This window comes from Phalacrocorax carbo, chromosome 8 (genome assembly GCF_963921805.1).
Source record: "Phalacrocorax carbo chromosome 8, bPhaCar2.1, whole genome shotgun sequence".
NCBI lineage: Eukaryota > Metazoa > Chordata > Aves > Suliformes > Phalacrocoracidae > Phalacrocorax > Phalacrocorax carbo.
Window position 1 is genome coordinate 11806351 of NC_087520.1, and position 23196 is coordinate 11829546.

General features: G+C 43.7%; 1 protein-coding gene across 1 annotated transcript; it reads right to left on the reverse strand.

The window, feature by feature from the left end:
* Positions 1 to 18249: 18249 nt before the first annotated feature.
* Positions 18250 to 23034, reverse strand: BNIP1 (BCL2 interacting protein 1). Its single transcript, XM_064458714.1, has 6 exons — positions 22874 to 23034; positions 22653 to 22745; positions 22369 to 22460; positions 21822 to 21923; positions 20990 to 21108; positions 18250 to 18904 (listed from the first exon to the last, which is right to left on the reverse strand). Exons 1-6 carry the CDS (start codon positions 22955 to 22957, stop codon positions 18708 to 18710), a joined length of 687 nt encoding a protein of 228 aa, XP_064314784.1. The 5' UTR covers positions 22958 to 23034; the 3' UTR covers positions 18250 to 18707.
* Positions 23035 to 23196: the final 162 nt, after the last annotated feature.

A 23196-nucleotide genomic window follows, 5' to 3' on the forward strand; every position in this document is an offset into this window, starting at 1 on the left:
AGAGAGGTGTCATCCTTACTGCTTCCTCTACTTCATGGGTAGCGCACAGATCCACACAGATTTTTCCTTCTGGATCCCAACAAGGGATATTCAAGGATCTTAAACTCCCCTCTTCTCAATTCCCGCTGCAGTTCTCAGAAAAACAGAGCAAAAGCATCAGCTGCACTAGATTATTGCTGCTGCTTTGAGCTACAGTAAAGGTTGTACTGCTGTGCCTTAGCTAACGGACCAGTTTAAAGCACCTCTACCATTCCCATCACAGTACGACAGAGATTTGCCCCCAGACTATTGCTTGAGATGGCTACTAGAGCCAGTCGGCTGGCTGAGATGAGTAAAAACAGGCGAGTTTCTCTGTCTTTGCCTAAAGGAGTTACTGGAACTGCAAATGACATACAAACCATGTCAACGAAGTATGGATGAATATGCTAAGAGGCAGAATAAGACAGAAAATAAATTGTTTTGGGGACGCTGAGCAAGAGGAAAAGTTGACAGAAGCCCAGGAAAAGACATGAAATTCAGAAAAGCAAAGCAGGGCATTTTTAAACCAGCTCTGTGCTGAGCAATTGATGCACTGACTCCACCAAGACTATAACACATCTGTTAAGTCATCTCTGCTTAAAATAACTTTTTTTCTGATGTCAACAAAGCAGCATGGTCGAATGGCTAAACCACAGGTCTGCAAGTCAGGAGATCTGGGCACTTCTCCCAGCTCCATTAGAGAGGGGCATCATGTCTGCAAGAAGGTCAGCATAGGCAGACCCTCACTCCTACAGAACTGTAAGCAGGTGCCATGCAAGTGCAGGGGTTCACCAATATGATTTGCAGAGGCCGCTCAATACATGCTTAGTTTGATGTGCTGGAAAATAAGTTGTACAAAATAAAAACTAACTTGCAAAGGGGCAGAATCTCTTAGTGGCCAAAATAATTTTATTGCTTAGGGTTGGATAAAATTAATTGGTTTTGTGGAGACATCTTGGAGATAAATTACTGTTTGTGGAGATGGGAAGGCTAAAGGAGAAACAAGCATGAATGACACTACTGTACAGTGGGCAAGGTCAGGAGTTAACAGGCTCGGATAGGAAAACAAAAGCAAGTTTGTCAAGTGTTTCAAATTCTGTGAACTGCTTTAGCTACTACTTAGTAAGAAACATAACAAACATAACTTAAAGGCATTTCAGAGTTTTGGTCCTAGATCCAGCAAGTCTGGCTGTTTAGCATATTATTAACTATCACAGTTAAAAACACCCACTCTCAGAAACATTTTCTAGGTGTTCTGAGTATTGGGAATATGATTTGGTGCACTCTCTTGCTGCAGGAATATGCCATAGTTTATTTTAGCACAGCAGACATTTCCTAAACAGATTGCATTGTCCTCCAGCATAAGCTTTGACTAAGTAACAGTATTGGGTCTAGAAATTGCCTCCAAATCCTACCTTTATGGCCAGGATTTTTTTGTACTCCTTACTATCTGTGAAAAATAAAAGCTGCTTTCAGAGCAGTTGCTGCAGTTGGTGGAGGTGCGGTGTAAAGACATGTGCATAGCGCTGGCTGGCTGTCATCAAGAGAAGCCGTTAAAAAGCAGGTCACAAAAAAAAATCCAAACCCATTTTGGTCAAATAAGAAAGTTTCTTATTTCTTTAAGTACTAAAAAATTAGAATGAAGTCCTACTGCCTGGCTTCAGCAAGTCAGTTCTAACGGTACCAGTGAGATGATTTATGCTATTTCAGGGAAGGAAAACATACATCTTGGTTGACTTAAGGTTTCATGTACTGCTTAATGCATTGTGCAGTGTCAGCTGCTGCTTTTCTCTCTGCCGCATACCCATACAGACAGGTCCGGATCCACCCCACAATTACACACACTTCACTTTATGGACATGGTTAATCCCACTGAAGATTCTCATACCAACACGGACAGCATACGAGGGCTCAGAGTGGAAGTGGACATGCTGACACCCGGCTACATTTCTGGCATCCTCCCATGCTGAGGCTCCAGTATCCTTCTGCTATTTATTTCTGGTTGTGAGGGTTAGAGGGGTTTTTATACTTGCTCTGGGTTAAGGGGTACATCTGAGTTTTTCTTTCCAATTTCATGCCCAGAAATCAACCCATACCCTGTACATCAGTGCGTCCCACAGGAGTCTCCATCCTATAGCTGCTAAACGTACAGAGATGCTCTGCACACAGCCATGCTCACAATGCAGGTTCCTCATGGGATCTTTATAGACAGCCCTTTTCAAGTGATGCCAGAAAAATTGCTTTACTTAACCCTAGTTCTGAAGACATGAAAACAGAATTACTGCTATAAAAAGAGACATTCTGCCATATCTCTCATCCAATGCTCACAAGCATCCAGTGTGCCTGTCTGGGACCTTGGGCTAATTTCTCCTTTTAGATGAACACACAGAAGAAAGAAAAAAAAAACAGTGAGAGCCGCTGGTCATTGGCACCTCCAAGAGCCAGGCCTGAGGTGACTACATTTGTCTGGTTAGACCAATTTAGAGCCCATCAGTATTTCACCTTGAGAATTTAAGCCTAAATGATTTCTTACACAATGAGGCATTAGAACTGGAAACCAAATTTCTATTCAGTCCTTGGCAGTACCATTATCTATAGCATTTTATTTCTATACACACAAACATTATTTCCCATAAGAAAAAGACAGAAGTAAATACTTCATTCTTTTTGCACCAGAAAAAAAAAGGTAAGAGCACATGAGAGAATCACCCCTAGTGCAGCACACCACCACAACAGGGACAGTTGTAGGTTCATTTCCAAATATCCTCTTGCATTTCCTTCTTTCCTAACCACATTTCCAGTCCTATTGGTCTCAATATTCTGGTTGTGAAAACACTGTGCTCTGCCCTTTGATCAGCTAGTGAAAAGCCCTTTCATGTCTTGCTGTCTTCATTACCTTACATTTTAATTGCTGGCCTTGCATGGGAGAGACAGGTGGTACAAGGTCACAGCAGGAGATGACGGATGGCTTTTGGCAGTGCATGTCCAGATTACACATGCCGAAATCAACCTGTGCGGCAGTAACCCGTCCTGTGCTGGGGGATCAGCAGAGCATGCACAACACCTGATGGCTACAGCCACCAAATACCTATTTTAGGTCCTATTAGAAAATGAGAATGAACCAGCTTCTTCAGTTCTTTCATATTAGCATTTCAAAGCACTGCACACACAAGTGTTACTTATCTGAGCACCACCATCCCTACGAGCTACTGGGATCACACGTTGATTAGATGATACACCCAGAAACAGGGATTTAACTCAAGTTACTTAGAAGATCAGGGAGCATTAGAGGTGAAATCCCAAAGTTTCACATCAAAGTTTCTGCACTGATGGCTGAGCCCTAGAGGAGTGAAGATTTCTGAATAAAAGAATCCATTTCAGATGCCAATCTTATTTTAAATCCCATAAAAATCACTGGGAAATGGAAACAGTTTTCCTTTTACACACCCAGAGCTTCTCTTATTTTTCCTTAGAAGATGACAAGTTAGTGCTTTGGACCTCTGGTGTACAGGGGCTTCAGTTTTACCCTGACTCCATCTACTTACACTTAGCAAACACATTCACCCATCATTACCATGATACAGAAGGTTTCTTCTCCCAATGCATCTGACTTGCTAACTTCTTGGTCAGGGGAAGAGTTATACAAGGTTTGTTGCAAGGATAGCTATAATGCTATTATTGTTATCTTGGATAGCAGAGGTAAGAAATCATGAGGAGGAAGACACTCTGGACTGTATCATAGAAGATATCAGGCTGGACCATCTTACTTGTCCTCTTTGGCCTTAAAAACCTTTAGATGGAGCAAGTGGGCTCCCAAAGCAAGGCTGGATACAAATATGCTTCTAAACATCATGTAATTCAGACTCAAACTTGAGTTCAAGGCCCTTTACAGCACAGAGAAGCCCTGATCTCAGTTCTGGTGACATAGGATACTCTTCTGATGAAAGTCAATACCGCTATGCTCAACTTGTCTTGAGTAGAAAGGTATTTTGGGGGTAGATCCATTCAAACCTTAGTGTATAACCCAACAGAACAGAGAGGGTATTTTGGCAAAGTCAGACACTTATTTGCTCCCAGTAGTAAAATGCACATTTACAAGTGCAAAATTAATTGGTTTAAAGATTCTTCTCCATGAAAGCCAAGTTAGCCCTCCACGATTTGTCTTGAAAGATGGAGACCCTGATTAACTGCAGAGCAGAGGAAATGTCTCCTGACTATTTTCTCCTCCTCCCCCTGCCTCCCAGATGGCCATTCCTTTAATTTTCCAGGCAGGTTCCTTCCCTTCACACAGCTATTCCCAACTGCAGCTGAAATCAAGACATTGGGACTCATTAGCTCTACTCAGTCCTTTCATCCAGAAGTCAACATGACACAGTTAGGACGCATAAATGACAGGAGTCAAGTTTAGACTGAGGTACAGGTGTCTGGGACTGGAGAGGCCATTCAAGCAATTAGTTCCCACTTACACCACCTTGTTCTTTTTTCTTTTTAGGTGAAATAACATCACACAAATATTGCAGATTTTGGTGGGTGCCAGTTGGAGAGTATCATCCGCTTCAAAATGCATTAGCCAGATGCTTTCAAGCCAAAAGTCTCCTTTGAGACCGTTCCTGTTTTATCAGCCAAGATAGCAGCATCCCACCCACCTCCTGAGGGAAAATGAAAATATTTAGGGGATGTTCAAAATCAGCTGAGAAAAACAATGTGGGCCAGAGGACTTCATTCTGTATTTTTATTTTTTCTTAAACCCAGAACCAATGACTTGGGAATTTTTGCGTCACTGACATTTTGCAGAAAACTTTTTGGGAATAATAATAATCACTCTGTGAAAACACAGCTTTGCTGTAATTACTATTTTGCAGAGCGCTCTTTACCTATGCTTGTTATTGCTGCAGCATGCACTGCTTGTTGCTTTGCTTTTTTCAGTAAACTCAGAGTCAGTGAGATCTTGAAATTTGGAAGACCCTATTTTAATTGTAACTCTGAAATTCATTTGATGCAGAATCTTGAGATGGCCATTTAACCTCATGTGTCTCATTACAGACAGTTCAGGTGAGGAACAAGGGTCCCCTGTCGCCTGCTGAATGCAGGCAGGCTGCAAAGACATGGACAGAAATCCCTGCTTTGGAGCACTTGGATGGAAAAATGGATGGGGCAAGGGGTGAGTGCAGGAAAGCCTTTGGACAGAGAGGAACTGACTTTTCAAAAGAGAAAATGCTTGCTGATGACCTGAGCTAAAGATAGGATGAGCGCAACCAGCAGCTTTTTAAAGCAGCAGATCTCGTCTTATCAGAAGTCCCCAAGGAAGGGAACAGCGCTTTCACCGAATACGGCATTTTACAGAGCTCTTCCCCCAGACATTGGGATCACCCGCAGGGCCAGCATCTTGGTGAGTCACCACTCCTTCTGCAGACCTGGCTCTGCCCCAAAAGCCATTTGTTGGACATTTCCCTGAGCCGCTCCCTCGTTACCCCGGTGCTCCATCTGGGTACCACAGGCAGATGCTTCCTTTATCATTTTGACTTTTGACCTTGAGACGGACGGGGCTCTGCCCTGCCACCATCAACACTTCCACCCAGCCCAAACCCCCTCTGCTCCCCACAATGGGGATGCTTTAAAAAAAGGGCATTGTGGTGATAGATTTGTCAAGACCAAGGGTCAAGTTTATGTTGATCTACAGGTGTCAGAAGCGTATTGATCCAATGATTAAGGTCCCCGACAGGTCACCATAAATCCTCAGGAGGATGAAAATACCACATAACTTGCTTGCAGATGTTGCAGAAGTAACCAGATAAGGTAAAGCAACTGCTCAGCAAGTGCTAACAGACACCATTAGAGCAACAGGTGATGCCACAATGTTACTTTGCTGTAAGCCAGGGTGGCCAAACCTATAAAAAGGTGAAAACATCAAGCAACTCAGACCCTGGTCAGGGCAAAACAAGGACATTTTATTTCAGCTTAAACTGGGGCATCTTTGGCTTGCATGAGATGAAAGACAGCTTTTAGTATAAATACTTTGCCCTTTTTGGTCAGCACTTTCCATGCATTTCCCTGACAGCCATGGATTACACACAACACAAAAAACTCTTTTTGTGAATGTAATTATTTTGCAGATAGAAAGCTGTTATATTAGGTACAGCCATAGCAGATACAAAAAAGAATCTCCTAGTCCTAATTTCCAGCTCCTCAGCTAATGCTGATGCTGAAGTTCTCCAGTGTTTGACAATGACCAGCATGCATACCATAACCCCTGAAGCCAGGGACCACAGCGAACCTTTCCAGCAGTGGTGGCAGCTCAGGGTTTCTGTAACTCAAGCGTTTAAGCCCAGCAGTTATTGCAGAGCGTGATGCTCAATCCCTTTATCATGTCTCCTCTCCCTGCGGCAGCCGGAGCGAGGTCTAATTTTAAAAAGCAGTGATATGGTGCTGATGCAGTCACACGTGTTACAGTTAGCTGGTGGATATTTAAATATAAATGTGCATAAGCTGTTCTGCAGTTAGGCTATTACACAGTTGATGATACTGAGTCAAGTTGAACAAAATGCAGAAAGTTAACTAACTTGCTGAAGCTCAGAAGTTAAAATAGATAACTTGCCAATTTTATTTTTAGAATAATCTAGGCATTAATAATCCAAAGTACTTCTCTGGTATAACTAAAGTAATTTTAATGAAAACAAGTTAATAATCAAACACCCATTTTTACCTGACTCCATTCCTTTGGAAGAATAACCCGTAATATAATAAACCAAGACAACACATTTTCCTTTGTGGCCTATTCCAATTAAAATTAGAAATATAATGGATCTCATAGGCATTAATAAATCTCACCGAGATAGAAGAAACTCAGAGTTTAACTGAAAATCATTTTGAGTATCAAACAGAAAAATTAATTTATTAGACACCATTCATAATTCCTCTATGAAAATTAGAAAATTATATTCCAATAAAGATACTTTCTATGAGAGCAAAATGCTTCTTATGTGAATAATGCGCAATAAATGTGAGTACAGTACAACTCAGCTATAACATGCAGCTGTCGGCGTCGAAGTACAAAGATTAATCACTTTGGAAATGTTTCTAGCATCTGTGTTGCAGAGTTTCAGTGCTAACAGTCACTTACAAGCAGAATAAAGGATAACGCATATTGCTGCTTCCAAACTGAGGCTTTCATCTGTGTGAGCCTCTGGTCTGCTTCATCAGTACAAGCAGGCAGCTCACATGCCTAAGGTAGGGATGTGCTGGAGTATTTTGCTGAATAGCACCCAAAACATTTAAAAGCATATTAGTAATATTTGTATCATGGCTGGTTTCGCCCACATGCAACTGTGGACACAACACTGGAGAAAGTTTTAAACCCTCCCTTGCTATCTTTACTCATACTGAACGTTCTGGAGCTTGCACTGTCTTTGTTTTGCTGAGGCCAGCTGGGCAGGGAAGGGGAGAAATTATGTGGGGCTCGGCAGAACTTTATTTCACAGTGCTACCTAGTGGTTTCTGGAATAAATGATCAGTCAAAATGCATTTGCGGTACAGAACTTGGATGTGAACGAAACAAAAATGTGTATAACACCTAAACCTGAGAAAGGTATGAACTATGTATTTACACTACAGGGAAAAAAAAAAGGAAAAAATGCATAAGACGACTTGCAAACTAATCCCAAGCATTTCTGACTGGATATTCATACACCCATGCACACCAACAACCCCAACCCAAGCTCCTGCAGCTGTATCGGATGCCAGGGCAGGCGGCACCCTTATTTGACAGCCGGGACTTTTCCTCCCTCATCACTGCTGTGGATTAGCAGAGGCACATGGAGCTAGTGGCAGTCACAGCCCTTCAGAGACTGTCCCTCCCCTTTTCATCCTCTCTCACAGCATCAAGATGTTAATGCCAGACCGTGTGATCAGATTTTCCCAGGTTCCCTGCCAGCACCAGGACACTCGTCAGAGAGAGCCACAAAGCCTTCTCCCCTCCAAACACCCTTCCTCGCTCCTTCCAACTTTCCTTTGCTCTGCAACAGTTCAGCAACTGCTGCCACCATCTTCTGCATGGCCCAGTATCACCTCCTCCCTGCCTTGTGTCTCTCAGTCTATATTGATCTATGTATCGATCTCTCTCCCTTTTCCAGCATTGCCAGTGCCCTGTGTTTGCCCATGCAGAAGACAGCACTGCCTGGGTGCTGGGGTGCAAGGTTTAGGTGCTACAAAGCACAAATAAATGAAGTCCTGTTAAAAACCAACAGGGTAGACTGAGAGCCAAGCCTGGCAGGATTCAGTGGATGATGTTAAAACCAAGTATGAGACCCAGCCGCTGGACGTGACATTTTTCCCATATTTAGAAAGGGGAGAATGGTACTTGCTTCTCTGGGCAATGCCTTATGATAGCCAGATGAAAGGAGTCATGTACATACTAAGTAGTATTAATAGTCACAGGCTTAATATATATATATGAGAATAATACAGTCAAACAATACTTAACAGTTATTTCCAATAGCAACATTTGTATAATGCCATTGACACTCAACTGTTGATAAGTTGGACACACTTAAGGAATTTTAATAAGCCTTTGAAAAGGTTTAACTGATGTGAATTAAGCTCTGAGATAATTTAAATGCAGGGCTATCATTCTTCAGTTAAAAATAATTGATCTTGAATGTAAACGTCACATCTTACTCCCAAGTCTACAAAGGCAAAGAAAATGTCATTTGTCACCAGCAGCGTCTGGGGCTGATGAACACGTTTCTAGAGAAGCTGCAGAGCCTCTGAGCTGTGCCTGGGCTGCAGGAGGGACCCCACGGCTCTGTACACCCAGGGGAGCTTTTTCTCCTGCAAAGTCATGGACAAGGTACCTCACAGGAATACGATTCAGATACGTTAATTAACAATACATGTGTGGTTATTACTACAACGACACTAAATCCAGTGCCCTAGGCGCTGTGGGTGAGTGCAGAAAGGACTGCTAATATCTCTTGGCTTTAATCCGCAAAAACAGATCTGCTGCCACTCCCCCCTTGCAGAGACAGAAGCAAAGTCTTCATCTTGAGTTTAGTACTGAACATAGAAGTGTTTTCTTTTGAAGAGGAGTATTCTATATTACTGCTTGCTGTTCCAGGCGTTGTGCTGTCCTAACTGGCAATTTCTCTCCCAAAGCTCACTATCTTTCCTGGAATCCTCTAACAGACACATAATGTAATGTCTTTTTGACAAGGTGATAAGACCAGAAGCTCTTGCTGAAATCTACAAACCTGCATCTTTGTAGAAATTAATTAACTTGCAGTAATGAGAATGTAAATTCCCACTTGCTGTCTTTCAAGCATTAATAGCGCTTCATTGTCCACAAAATTATTTACCATTAAGTCTGTGGAAGATCAGGAACTAAGTTTGTGTCAAAGTCTGCAATTACCAGAGATACTGGTGCAAAGACAAAACTATTTTAAACAAATATGAAGGTAAAGAAAATTGTGGTTTTTCAGTTTGTGGTTCCCCCCCCCCCCTTTTTTTTTTTGGCTGGTTTGTTTTGAATAAGCAGACAGATTACTGGCACAAACCAGTCAGTGAAAGCTGGGAGTAGCTGGCATTAAGCTACTTGGATTTTTGCTTCAGCTATTTTCAAATATCATCTCTGACATTTAAATATTTAAACAAATGGGAATAACATTATGATCCTTAGCAGCATTTGCAATTTTATATCCAAGTGAAAAGAAGCAAAAGCAGCATGCTTTTAAGAACACAGCTCAGAAAGGATTCTTCATTGTTAATCCAAAATATACAGTATTGATACACATATAATAATTTTTATATACATATACACACAATACATTACAATATACGGAACGGGGGAAGGCTCGCTTCTCTTGGAAACATCACGTATTTGCTATTATCAGACACAGGACAGGAGGCCAACTGGATCAATAGACTTACTCAATATAGAAAAATCTTATCTTCATTTTGGACTAGCTAGCCATAATGTCAGCACCTAGATGCCACTGACAGAGTTATCTCCCATCAGCAGCAGCAATAACTCTTTGGTAGTTGGGTGACAGCTATGAAAAGCAATAACCCAAACAGAAAAATTTATCTTCAAAATGGATAGCAGGACAAAAGGGAAAGGGAAACCGACCCACTCCTCTCTGGTCTTTGTGCATTTTATTGGGACTACAAAATAACGCTTTGCAGCCCGTGTGGGTTTTCGTTTCAAATCTCCATTGCCGTTGGGACGATGCAAACCAAAGAACTTGTGGCTACAACGAGACCAGACCCCTGGAGGGGTCAGGTCCGAAAGCGTCCCTGGATGTGATACTTAGCCATCATGCTGTTGAAAAGAAGAAAGCAAAAAGCTTTCATGTTGTTCTATATATATGTGGTTCTATCTATAGGGCCTGGTGTGCGCTGATCCCCGAGGAGACGTTCTCCCTGCCTGCCCTTTGGGCGCTTATCGCGGGACCAGGGGGACGCACACAGCATTATCACCAGGCCAGGCTCAGAGCAGCCGAGTGGCATTTTCCTTTCATGCAGCCACTGACACCAAGCGCAGGGCAAAGCGCTCCGCAGCACCACGGCACAGCCCGCGACCCTGCCTGGCAGCCTCCAAAAGCAGGAGATAAGTGGGATACGCAAGTCAGCATTGATGTTGCAGCAGGAGACAAAGGTCAGGAGCGATAACATCAGATCAGTCTCACGTTGCAAGGTTAAAAATAAAAGGAAGCCCAAGTGGAAGTGAGAGACTGGGGTAGTCTAAGGTATGGTGGGATGTCACAGCACTCCAGGGACAGACCTTCACCAGATTCGCTTCTCAAAACTCCTATGAAATTGATTTTAATGATTTTACATGGCTACACGAGCCTCATGATTCACCCAGCATTTTAGCACCCAAGCCATCACTCTGAGGCAGAAGCATGGCCACGATTACCACAGCTCTTGCTGGATCAGCGTGGACCAGCACCCAAGGTCCACGCTGGAACTGTGCCATTTTCCTCAACACGACGCAAGCCCAGGAAGGCCAGGCTAGGCCCCTCCTGCTCACGTGGAGTAGGTAGGAATAGCCAGTGGGTGAGGGTGTAGCTAGGCAAAAAGAAACTGGCAATCATAAATGCTCAAGGTTATGATTTAGGCACTTGATGGTTACATGATAGACTTAAAATTGTGAGATTAAAAGCAAAGCCCAACCAGAGGCAAATAAAATTAAAAGCTGGGTTTTTTAATGAAGCGTTCCAGAGAGTTCACATTTAATGCGTTTGCTACTGTGAAGACCATATATCTGCTTATGTAGAATTTTGTACTTTTCATGATCACATGGTGCCAGAAGCTGGGGGTTTATTCTACATATTGCTCATGCTGGTGGGACCAGCGGCCGCAGCCCATAACGCAGAGGAGGGCCTTTAGCCTGGGACACTAGTGCTGGCTTTGCTGCCCTTAACCAAGTGCATTTACGTGGAGACACACAGACACAACTAGGTAACATTTTCCAGTGACTCTGCAGAAGTGTGAATAATTATGAAGTCTTTTACTGTCTAACCACACGTGCTTTGTCTCTGCTAACTTGAGTGGAGAGCTCGGTGTACACCACATGAAGGGCCAGGCCCTAAAGCCAATTAAGTCAATAAAGATTCCCAGTCCCTTCCTCAGACTGCAGCTCTCTTTATGTGGAAGAGAATCAAATCTTCAAGGCACAGTTGCAGTGCACTGGCACATCCAGAGCATCTCTCGATGCATCACCCAAAGAAATCGGCACAAACTCTTCCATCACAGGTTCCCGGGAAAAAACTAAAACCTCAGCTCAGTGGGACTGTCTTTTGCCTTGCACAGAGCAGCCCAGACCCTGTTTGTACCATTTTGTATAAGCAAGCAGGTAATAATAAAGTTTAGTTTGTTCAGTGTAACAGCCTTAGCCTGAACAAGTCCACAATCAGCTGCAGGGGCAGGCACCTGCATTAAGCCAGTCCACAAACAGCTTTAGATGGAGGTAGGATGATGCAAGAGTCCCTGGATGCATTTCATAAAGCTGAGAACCCAACAGCACAATGGGACAGATGCAAAGATAGCAGATGGAGTAACAACTGGTTATGTGACTCCCAGTTGCAGTTAGTCCATGAGTCAAAGATCCCAGCACAGCATACAACCGGGAGAACATTAGTTTTCAGGAATGTGTCATCCCTGCTTGACCAGCAGCTTGGGAAGTGTTTATTCAGTGAACATTTGATGTGAATGTGGACATTCACAGTACACTGGGCAACTGGAAGGATAAAGATGACCCTGATGCAGATACCATGGTAGCTAGTTATAGTACTTACACAACATAAATTTAAATGATACGACTTGAGATTAATTTTCAGGAAGCATTGGCATTTGAATTTTTTTTTCCTACCAAGCTTTGGTCCATGCAATACCCAGCAGAGAAAGGTCTGACTCCACCTGTGAACATTTTAGGTTCAGTTAAACTTCTTATTTCTTTACAGGTAAGTGACAAATCCTTCGGCCATCAAATCTTGGAAAGATTACATCATCATCAACTGATCTCATTCTTCCCTAACAAGCATACCTTAAGATATACATGATCGAGAAATATTCAGTGATATCACCAACTGCTGCATTAGAAGAGAGAAGTATCAATACAAGCTCTTTCCACCTCTTTTAAGTTGACATTATTTCTCAACTAATGTAGAAGTACCATACTAAAAAGTACAAACAAGGACTGAATGGGGGCCGAGAGAAAAGAAGGCTTCTTATCAAGGGGAAGGGGATCTTATCCATCCGTATAAATACCTGAAAGGAGGGTACACAGAGGAAGGAGTCAAGCTCTTTCAAGTGGTGCCCAGTGACAGGGCCAGAGGCAATGGACACCAGCTGAAACAGAGGAGGTTCCCTCTGAACGTCAGGAAACACGTTTTTACTGCGAGTGTGACTGAGTACTGGAGCAGGCTGTGCAGGGAGGTTGCAGAGTCTACATCCATGCAGATATTCAACATCTGTCTGTACACAGTCCTGGACAACAGCTCTAGGTGGCCCTGCTTGAGCAGGGGCTTGGACCAGATGACCTTCAGAGGTTCCTGCCAACCTCAACTGGTCTGCAGCTCTGAGAAGCACTGATAACCAGGGAAACTGAACAACAGCAGAGAAAGCTTCCAGCCCTATTAAAAGGGATAAGTTTTGAAGCAAGGTTCCTATTCTCACCAACTACCCTCAGAGAAAGAACTGCATCTATCTTTCAGCAATCAGAAAAAGTTCATTGGGGGATACTTGGCATTTATACTTCAGAGCATCAGGACTGGCCCATGCTGCGGCTGCCACTCTGCTCTGGCAGCAGAGCACATTTGGTTGTGGGACACAGCACCCACCACCTATTTGGAGACCACTTATCTTACCTTTAAGGGACAGAAACACAGCCAGGCACCAATTACACAAAGGGCTAGGTGCACTTTGCAGCAATATACAATCACAAAGACACACATCCTGCTAAAATGTTTGCTTAAAGTTTCTCTTCTGGTGGAATCATACCATTACTAATAGGGATGTGAAGCAACGGTAAGCTGATTTCCACCCCCATCACCTCTTCCACAGAAGAGCCCCACACATTTGCAGACAAGTATGCACATGCTCCCTGGATATTCTCAGCCCCCAAAGATTCCAGCCTGACTTGCCTGGCTTGCTCTGGACCACTTGGCATGTGATAGCAGCCGCACACATTTGGCAGAGACATTTTTAGAAACTTCCAAGCTATGAATTCACCCTTCCATTTTGGTAAAGCCAGTTATGTGGAAAGCATTTCAAAAGCAGAACTTCAAATACAGACTTAATTTCCCCTCAATTCTTAGAGGGGGAAATAAATAAATAATATGACACTTTTCATTTATTTTTCCCACGAAGAGTTATCCTGTAATATTTCTGTATTTGCTGACACCATAACCAACAACAAAATGATTCTAAGTCAAATCAAATTTTCAATGCAGTTACACCATACTTTAAAACTATTCCCAATTCTTTCCTTCTGGTCCATGTTTTATTGCAACCACTAAAATGTTACCTTCCTGAAAACATACAATATACCCCAGCTGTGGCAACATGGATACCCAGCAGGCACCTGCACCTGCCCACAGGCTTCCCTCCATGGACACATAGGAATGGAAACCAGGATCACATCTGCATCCACAGCCTATTAACCACATGCTAGCAACACAGCTAAATACCCAACAGCTCTGTCTGCCTCCTGACACACTGAGGGTCAACTTCCAGGCATTTTCCCCTTTTCCACAGGTGGTCAGAAAAAACAAACTGATCTCAGTAGGTTGGACTCCATAGGCAGGACCTGACATGAACTCTCACAAACCAGCAAGCTCTCAACCTCTAAATTTGCCAAGACATCATAACTGCCCCATCCTCATCCCTAAGTGGCTCCAGCTGCACACTACAACATCCATAGTCCTTTAAATGGCTTCAGCCCCCTTTGCCGGGAGGACACAGGTAGTTAGCCACCAGTCAGCTGATGAGCAGGGGTTCATTAACCCACAGCTGCCTGATTGCTACCAGCTGCCTGTCCCAGCCCCTGAACTCCAGGGCAAGATTTCAGGCCCTTTTTAAGCTCAGAGTAGTTTCTTGCTCCTTCTTTTAAAGAAGTGTTTTCTTTGAAGGAAAAAGTATTTCACTACAACTGTTTTCTGACAGTGAATCCCACTACCAACTTGTGTCAGGACCACATCTGATACCTCCTGCCTGGTGGGGAGGAACAGTCCAGGCAGCAACAGGAACACTGCTTCCTTTCACTTGTGTGTGAACCCTCTGGCACAGACCTGAACACCTCTCCAGAGCCCTCTTTCTTTCTTCCTCTAAATCTCCCTAAACACCTTCTACTCCTGGAGCTCCTGGTCTCAGGAAGGCTCCAGCCCTTGGTGACTAAGTCATATCTGAGCCCAAAAGTGCAGAAGGAGAAAAGGCCATCCTCTTCTCACCATCCATGATGGGTCTGCTGCACTTGTCAGGGCAAACTTGAAGGGCAAAGCACCTAACACCACTCTTTTTCAAATAAATTGGTGTAATGCCAGTTTTTACCCTTTACAACACAACCTTGGATATGCAGCAAAAGCAAGACCCTGAGACACACCATCCTACGTGATTCAACCCCCATCTTCATATTCAGAGATGGCCATGGAGACCATGGGCTGTCCAAAAAACAGAAGATGCATATATAAATCCCCCTGTAGATGCAGAACAGCTGTACAGGCCCAACTTTTCACTTTCCAGATAAATGCTGCAAGTATCAGACAACAAAGAGCCAGGCACAACCGCCTCCTCTTCCCATGGTACTGCTCCCGCTCACTTATTCAAAAGATCAGATATAGAGACCTACCTTCAAGCCAGGAACGAGGTCTGTAGGTGAGGAGCAAGCCAGACACTATGCTGCAGCCTGGAGGGATGTTGTTTGAGTACACCCGCTCAGCCATCCCCAGCTGCAGGCCATATGGGCTGACTGAGGCATCCCACAGTGCATCTACAAGGGATCCAAGGCACCTACCACCAGCTCTAGCTCTGCTCCAACATCCAACCACCAAGCCAGGCTGTCTACAGAGGTGCCACTTGGGGTGGTTGGCCCCCACATGTTAGACCTGGTGCTTCACCAAATCACCCTTCTTACTCCAAAGAGGAAATCACATTTATCTTGCTTCCTCTACTGATTATTTCTCCCAGGTCTGTGGCCCATCAGGAGCCTGGATGCTTTCTGGCTGCCTATGGAAGGAAACCTTCCAAGTACCAAGTGCTGAAGATCAACCTGTTGTGTCCTGCAGAGGATTTCTAATCTTCCCCAATCCCAAAAGGTCCAGTTGTCCTTGATCTTTTTTTCACTTATTTCCCTTATCTCTAAGATTTGTAAATTGACAGTTGACACAGAGCAGCTAGGTGTGTTTAAAAAAAAGGACTATATAATTTTTTAAAATGAAATCTAGATATAACAGAAAGCAAATGTCATAAGGATGGTCCTTAAAAGTTATTTTTTGCCCTCAGAGCATTCCAGCAGGTCAAGGTCTGAAAGCTAAAATTTCAGTAACAATATAAGAACAGAGCAAAACCCAAGACATTCAGCAACAGACCTTTTATTTTCTCCCAAACTGCTACATTACAATCCCCATCCGAAAAGATCACCCCCTTAAAACAAACTTTACTGAAATTCTCAGCACTGTGAGAAAGCTGCAGCTTTTTTTAAGGTTGATCTACATTCTGACAGGAGCATGTTGCAACAATAAACCCAGTGAACTTCTGCAGACAGTTGTGCTGCCATCACTGCTTACAGCAAAGCTCTCTCCTCTGCCTAGCATCCCAGTATCTCAGAGATGAGCAACAACCTATTTTTATATTGCATCCACATGAGGCAGGAAATACTGAGGCAACTAGTGTTTGATCACCTGCTGGTACCATGTTTCAGAAAGACAATACTGTTTTCAAGCTGGCTGAAAAAAATAAAGCTGCACTGCTACACCTGGCCTGGGAGCAGTAAGCGGTCCATAAAAAGAGAATTTTATTGACTGAAGTTGTATAAAATGGCACTGCACTGCTGATTTGCAAAATAGGAACTACATTTGAAATGTATTTATAATCCAAATAGTCTTCACGTCTTAAAAAATATTGGTATTTAAAGCCATATTTTCCAAGAATGGGGGACAGGTGGACACACTTCTATCACCCTTTCTATGTTTGTACACGTGTGCAGAGGGGCACAGGGACAAGCGGGCTCCAGAGAGAGGGCAGGAGCCTGATGCTAGAGATGACACATGCAAAATGCAACAGCCAGTGTCACTGGATGAAACTTGCTCCATTGTGGCCTCAACTTGCAGTCTACACAACGCTCACCTTGGTTAGCAGCCTGCGCATCAGAAGGCTCCTTCCCAAGCAAGGATTTTATTATGATTAAAAAGCACACATGCGTTGACTTTGTGCAATGTATCTTTTTTAAGCCGAGCAATTTCTCTTATTCAAAACCAGAACATGCACGTTGCCAACTTATTCCAGTCTTTGTGTAATTCTGTCTATCTGGAAAGGCTATTGGGAAAACTGCACTGGAATACGATGAATAAATGATATGGAAAAAGCCACATCCACTCTATCTAGTCTGCGTTATTACAGGACTTCCAGAGCAAGAAAACACTCTCGACTCCCATGCAGTAGTGCCCTCTGCGGGATGTACCAGTCCTAGTGCAGAGGTTTCCACGTCCCTTGTTACCACCCCAGGAAGAAAGGCTCAGGTATCAACTCTTCAGGCAAAGCCCTTGATTTTGAATTTGATTAGAGATTCCAACTTTTCCTGTTTATGCACATAGCCATGCTATCACCACTTCAGCTGTCCCGTACTCCAGTTTGGATCACTACAACCTGCCGCTACTTCCGTATTCAACCAAGCTGGTAGCAGCTGCCAGCAAAAGGGTAAATTGCAACTACTGGTCAGATATAGTAAATGAATATTACAATGACAGGACAATCAACTGGTCACCTCTTGTCTCTAAACATACTATTTAGAACTAACTACAAAGCTAACCTGACCTCAGATTTCACATAAACCTTATACACCGTAATTTGTGTGATGTCATATTTCTTAGGATATATGTAGCACCGCCTTTTAAAAAACTTCAACTACTAAATTAAGGCACTATTTAACCATTCTGTGAGAATTTCCTAAACAGAAACTTTACCAGCCAGCTCTGAAGAAGCAATGAAACAATTTCCAGAGCAGAAGGCAACATCAGTTTTAAGAACATTGCAGTGCAGCTTTTGGTAGGTACTTCAAGGTACTACATGGAGTGTGGCAGATTGGTATTTATGTTCTTAGAGGGAATCAACTCCCATTACAAAAGCACAAGGATAGGGAAGGTAATCCTTGTAAAAGATTTTACTGAGAAAAGATCAACCTTTTGAGCAAGAAAAACTTTCAAACATACAACTTGGCAATACTTTGCAAATATAAAGTATTAAGTGGAATTTTATAAAGGAGCAAAAAGGCTTCTGATTTCAACAGATTGGCAATCTAATTCTCAAATATATTGTGTGAATTAATAGTAATAAACGGGGCTCCCATTTTGCTTTGGTCAGAGCCCTCCCAAGGCCGGAGGAGCAGAGCCAGACTGTGTGTGTCTAACGCTCCCAAAAAAACAATCCATAAGCAACCATCGCTGTTAAGTACTAAGCAGAATTTTTAAACTGGAAGTTATTCAGGCTCTTTGAATCCATCCTTCATTTTTAAATAAAACTCAGTTTACATGGATACAATAAATAGTTTATTAACAGAATGTATGCGAGTTTCTCTCTTCCATCCTTCCTCTTACTCAGCACCTTACACACTGATGTCAAAGCAGCTTCCAGTCCAAGCTAAGGACAAAAGTTAATTTCAAGGCAAGATGAAGAGAAGTTGAAAGTTAAGACTGGCACCTTTGAGTGCCCAGTTCCTCAAGTGTTTATGTGGTTCCCCAAACCTACAGGTAAATTGGTGTTTCTTCTTTCCACACCTTGATCTACCTGCTTCTTCCCAACTCGTGCTCATTTAAGCTCTTCTTAGGCAGGCTGCATGCTCCATGGGGACAGTACAGAGTCATGCCTGCTCTAACACTCTTTCAGCTGTTGCAATATCCCTTTATTACTTTGTTTAAAAGCCCTATTGTTATTATGCCATCTCTTTCTGATATTTCATAATAGTTCAGTTCAGCTTTGGAATGTTACAAAAATGGAAAGAGTCTTTTCTTCAAAATATAGAGCACCGTGGCCAAGAATAAGGCAAGGGCGAGAAAGATGAGCAGCTTGTCCGTCAGTTCCCTGCGATTGTACTTTGTTATTAGCTTTCGCCCCAGCTGAATTGTCCCAGACATGGACTTAAATTCTTCATTTGCTTCCAGGATGGTTCTTGAAGAATTGGCTGAAATTAAGGGGAAAAAAAAATTCAGCTGATTGCGCTTCAAGAATACATGACAAAGGATATAAGCATGCAATATTTGGCAATACAGATAGTGCCCGTGAGACCCTCCTGGGTCAGACTGACTTATGGGTAAGACAAATGCAGACTGTTCTTACAGAAGCTTTCAAAACTCAGTAGTGCTGATGTGCTAAGGAAAAATGCAACGCACAACAAGAGTACTGAATGGCTAGAAGACCCTACATTCTGTTCCTGAAATCTTAATTTTTAGGTTACGAGATCAAATCCAGTTCATTTTTTTTTTTATGAACAAAGTCAGCGCTACATGAGAGCTCACTGGAAGCAGAGTGAAATAAGAATGGTGGTAGAACCACCAATTCAGGAGAGAGAAAATCATTATCACTATCAGCATCAGTTCCAACAGCAGCAGGACAGGTCAATATTTTAATATATTAATTGCCCAACTGAAATTGTTCTGCCAGGCCAGAGCAGTAAATCAGTGTGATTCAGATGTGGTTGCAGAAAGGGTAAAAGCAGCATGCAGGAATAAAAGATCCTTAATTATTCAGTTCAAACAATTTGAACAGTTTTTAATAGTTATTTTTGACAAATAAAATGCCTTTTTTTTTTGGCAGTAAAAATAAAAGAGAACATCAACTAGAGGAAAAGTGTTTATCAGTCTCAGTTAAAGACAGAGTTTTGGAATATGCCAAAACAGCAAGATGGAGCATTGGTCCCTTTCAACTTCTCTTTCCCTGTGAGAAAACAAAGATGCAAATGCCCCAAACTCCTCAGCCTTCCTCCTTTCAAATTACTAAATGAAAGCAAAAGCCCAGGAGCCCCCTTTTTCTTATATTACAGAATGCATACCCTGTATGACAGTGAATGCTGGTATATCACTCTGTACTGAACCGATTAAAGAAAGGTCAAACTCCAAGCATGTTGTCTGGTTCACAAAAACAAGCATAGTAGAAATACATCTAATATTTTGCAAGCCATTACATCCCATCTTAAACAGGCATTTTGATCCAGGTGAAAACAGAAAACTTGTTTCCCACTGTTAATGACAAAACAGAGCTTCCCTGCTTCACAGCCACATTTATTCACTGCACACTAGGAAAGGACTTGCTCAGAAAAAGGGAAATCCTAAATACTGATTCAAAATATGCAGCTGGGATGTGTAAATGACCTCTGATAGTTTTTGCCTTGATGAACTCCAAGTGCTGCTCAGTGAGAAACAGGGTGAAAAAGTGTCTGCCAAACTGTCTTTTTAATGGGAGAAAAAACAGGTTATGTTTGCATGAACAAACTGTGCCCAGCTGCCATCCTCAGATGGGGGCAGAAAACAAGGAGGGCAAAAGTTGTGTTATTTATCCTTGTCTTTAAACTGTTCTTTCTTCTGCCCAAAAGCACAGCTAGTAAGAGGCCCAGGCAACACAGATCCAACTTCTAAATGCTTCATGAATCACCAGTTCTGACAGGTCACTTGATTTATTGTCTTAGGAGTCTAAGCCAAAGAACTGGGTGAAATCTTGGTTTCACAGTCCCTGATGCACTGCTGACAGAGCAAGTGACCTCAGGTTCAAGTCACTTGATCTCCTCATCTCTTAGTCATCCCAGCTGGAGACTGGGTGAAAACAGTCTTCCAGCCACACTAAGTTTCCTCTGTGTATGGACTTGTACCTCCGCTTTCATTTTCTCTGCTATTACCACATGCATGCCAGGACAGCAGCACAAGAGTAACACCAAACATGCTCTTAGCACTGCGTGAACTCACATTGCTTTTACAAGAAGCTAAAACAAGAGCTCCTCGTCCTGCCCCCTTTTCCTTGTTTACTCATAATATGAAACAGAAATTCTAGCAAACAGCTCCACACAATGTACGTTATTATCTTCTATTTACGTCCAACTGTTAGAGGAATTCTGCTGGACAGTCCTTTATAATCATCACAGTACTTTCTCCTACAGCAAAGCAGGTTTCCACTATGCTCCACACCATGTCAGTTCGCCTCTCCCCATCAAAACAGAACTGGTGAAAGTTCCTTCAATCATCCAATCCATACCCAAACACCCAAATAACATCTGTACCTAGGGTTTGCACGGTCTCCTCACTCTGCTGGACTTGCTGTGACATCATCCTGCTAATGCCCATCAGACTCTCTGTGATGTTACTTGCACTCTCTGCCAGACTTTCCTTTGTAGTCTTCCTGTAAAACAAAGGGATAAAATTAAGTCTTTGGGTACTGCGGGGAAAATGCTGCTGCCAGGGAGCTTAGACAGAGCTCTGCACCAAACACCTCTGTCGATGAACAAAAGACACAACTAGTTTTTACTGAACAAGAAATTCAGATTGTCTTCATGAAACAATAGAAAAAAAAAAATCACAAAATATTAAATTCATGAGCCAAAACAACTGCTAGTGGCTCAGAATCTCACAGGGGACTACATTTCACCACTTATTCATCCATAACTGTACAACTTCATGAACTGGTAGGGAAGCTCTGATACAAACTACCACTTTATTATCCTGTGTATCCCATTTGTTGCTTCATAATACTAAATATGCCAACTTTTCAACAGTGAAATTATACAAGCTTACATCCAGTTTTGCATGTGAAAACAGCTTGCATGATTCATTACTAGTTTATAAACCTGATGGGAATTCACATAAAAGATGGGCAGAAAATCTATGACGGCTAGCTTATCCCCTTTTCCACTTACACATACCAACGCCAAAAAACCCTGAAATTATCACAATCCTTAACAGTTTAAATCTCCACAAAAGGTAAATGCACTCACAAAAGAACAGCTATGTTCCAAATACAATTAAGTAACTTAAAAACATTACGTCACTTCCATTTAAAACTAGTGAATATAACATACACTATTCAAATCTCAGTACAGTGGGACAGTCTAATACCTTTGTCTTAAGGAGTCTCCTCCCTGCAGCAGCTGATCTTTCTCAGAGTTGTCGATAGCAATTTTGCAAGCCAGATTTGCCTTTCTCCAAGCTGCCTGATTGCTGAAATCACAAGAGTACAATGTTGTAACACGATGGTAACACCTTGCAAGCGAAAACACTTTTCACAAAGCAATCACCACTGTAACTGAGCACCCCAGATATGCACACAGGCTTTATATTATACCACAGAATAACAATATACTGTCCTGTCATTTCTTAAGTGTATCGTTTATGGAGCAAGGGAAGAAGAAAACTGTGCCTGCTGTCAAATGACAGACCCTCAAGCCACCTACTTGCATGCTTAAAGGGACAGACAGTGGTGAGGGAGTCAGGACAGGAGAGAGGAAAGGAGTTATACCCTTTCCATCCCTGATCCTTTGCCTTCGGCAAAACAGCATCATGTCAGCAACCGTATTTGTGAAACAGGATCTGAAAGACGCTCTCCAGAAGTCAGATGGTCTAGGTTTATAAGGGGCTTGTAAACAGCACCGGCTGCCGGACCCACCTGAGCATTTGTTTCTTATGGTTTTCCACTTCCTGCAGTAAGGCTTGTTTCTCTGACTCCTTATCTTGCTCCTTCGCCATCTGCTCGAGCTCCTTTGGTGGAAAGCAGAAACACGAAAATCTCATCAACAACTGCTGCCACCTGCAACTCGCACACCCCACCCCCGGCCGGGGGGCGAATTAACAGCAGATGGATCCGGCCGGCCGGCGCCCCACAGCCGGGCTGCGAGCCGCCCCCGGGCAGGCCGCCCGCTGCGGGCCTGCAGCAGGGGCCGGGCGCCTCACCTGGATGCGGCCGCGGAGGTGGCGGAACTTCTCCTTCACGGCGGCGTTGAGCTCCCTGAGGGCGCTGAGCGGCCCCGGGCAGTCTCGGATGTCCTGGAAGAGAACAGCGCAGTGAGCGCGGCCCGCGGCGGGCATCGCCGGGCCGGGGCTCCCCGCGGAAGGCGGCGGCCGCCCGGCAGCCCCGGCAGGGGGGAACCCGCCGCGGGGGCGGGCGGCGGTACCTGCACGGCCGCCTTGATCTCCAGGTCGAACTTGACGATCTCCTGGTGGCAGACCCGCACCGGCACGCAGGCGGTGGCCGCCATCTTGCGAGGGGAGGGACGGGGAGGCGGTGCCCCCCCCCGCCCGGCCCGCGGGCGCTCCCTGCGGGCGCCAAGCAGCGGAGAGGCGGCAGCCGCCGCCCCGGGGGACCGGGGCTAGGGCCGGGGCCGGGCGGAGGGGGCCCGGGGGCGCCGGGGCTCCGCGCTGTGGCGAACGGTGCTGTACAGCAGCGGCGGTCCGGCGCGGAGTAACGCGCATCGCGTGCCTTAGTGCTGCAGCGTCA

Bases quoted from the DNA above. Each gene is read 5' to 3' on its own strand.
- BNIP1 (XM_064458714.1), bottom strand. From the start codon at position 22,957: ATGGCGGCCACCGCCTGCGTGCCGGTGCGGGTCTGCCACCAGGAGATC. The intron at 22,746-22,873 runs GTACCGCCGCCC...GTTCTCTTCCAG, and splicing joins AGATCAAGGCGGCCGTGCAG to GACATCCGAGACTGCCCGGG. The intron at 21,109-21,821 runs GTATTAGACTGT...TTTGTTTTACAG, and splicing joins GGAGACTCCTTAAGACAAAG to GAAGACTACAAAGGAAAGTC.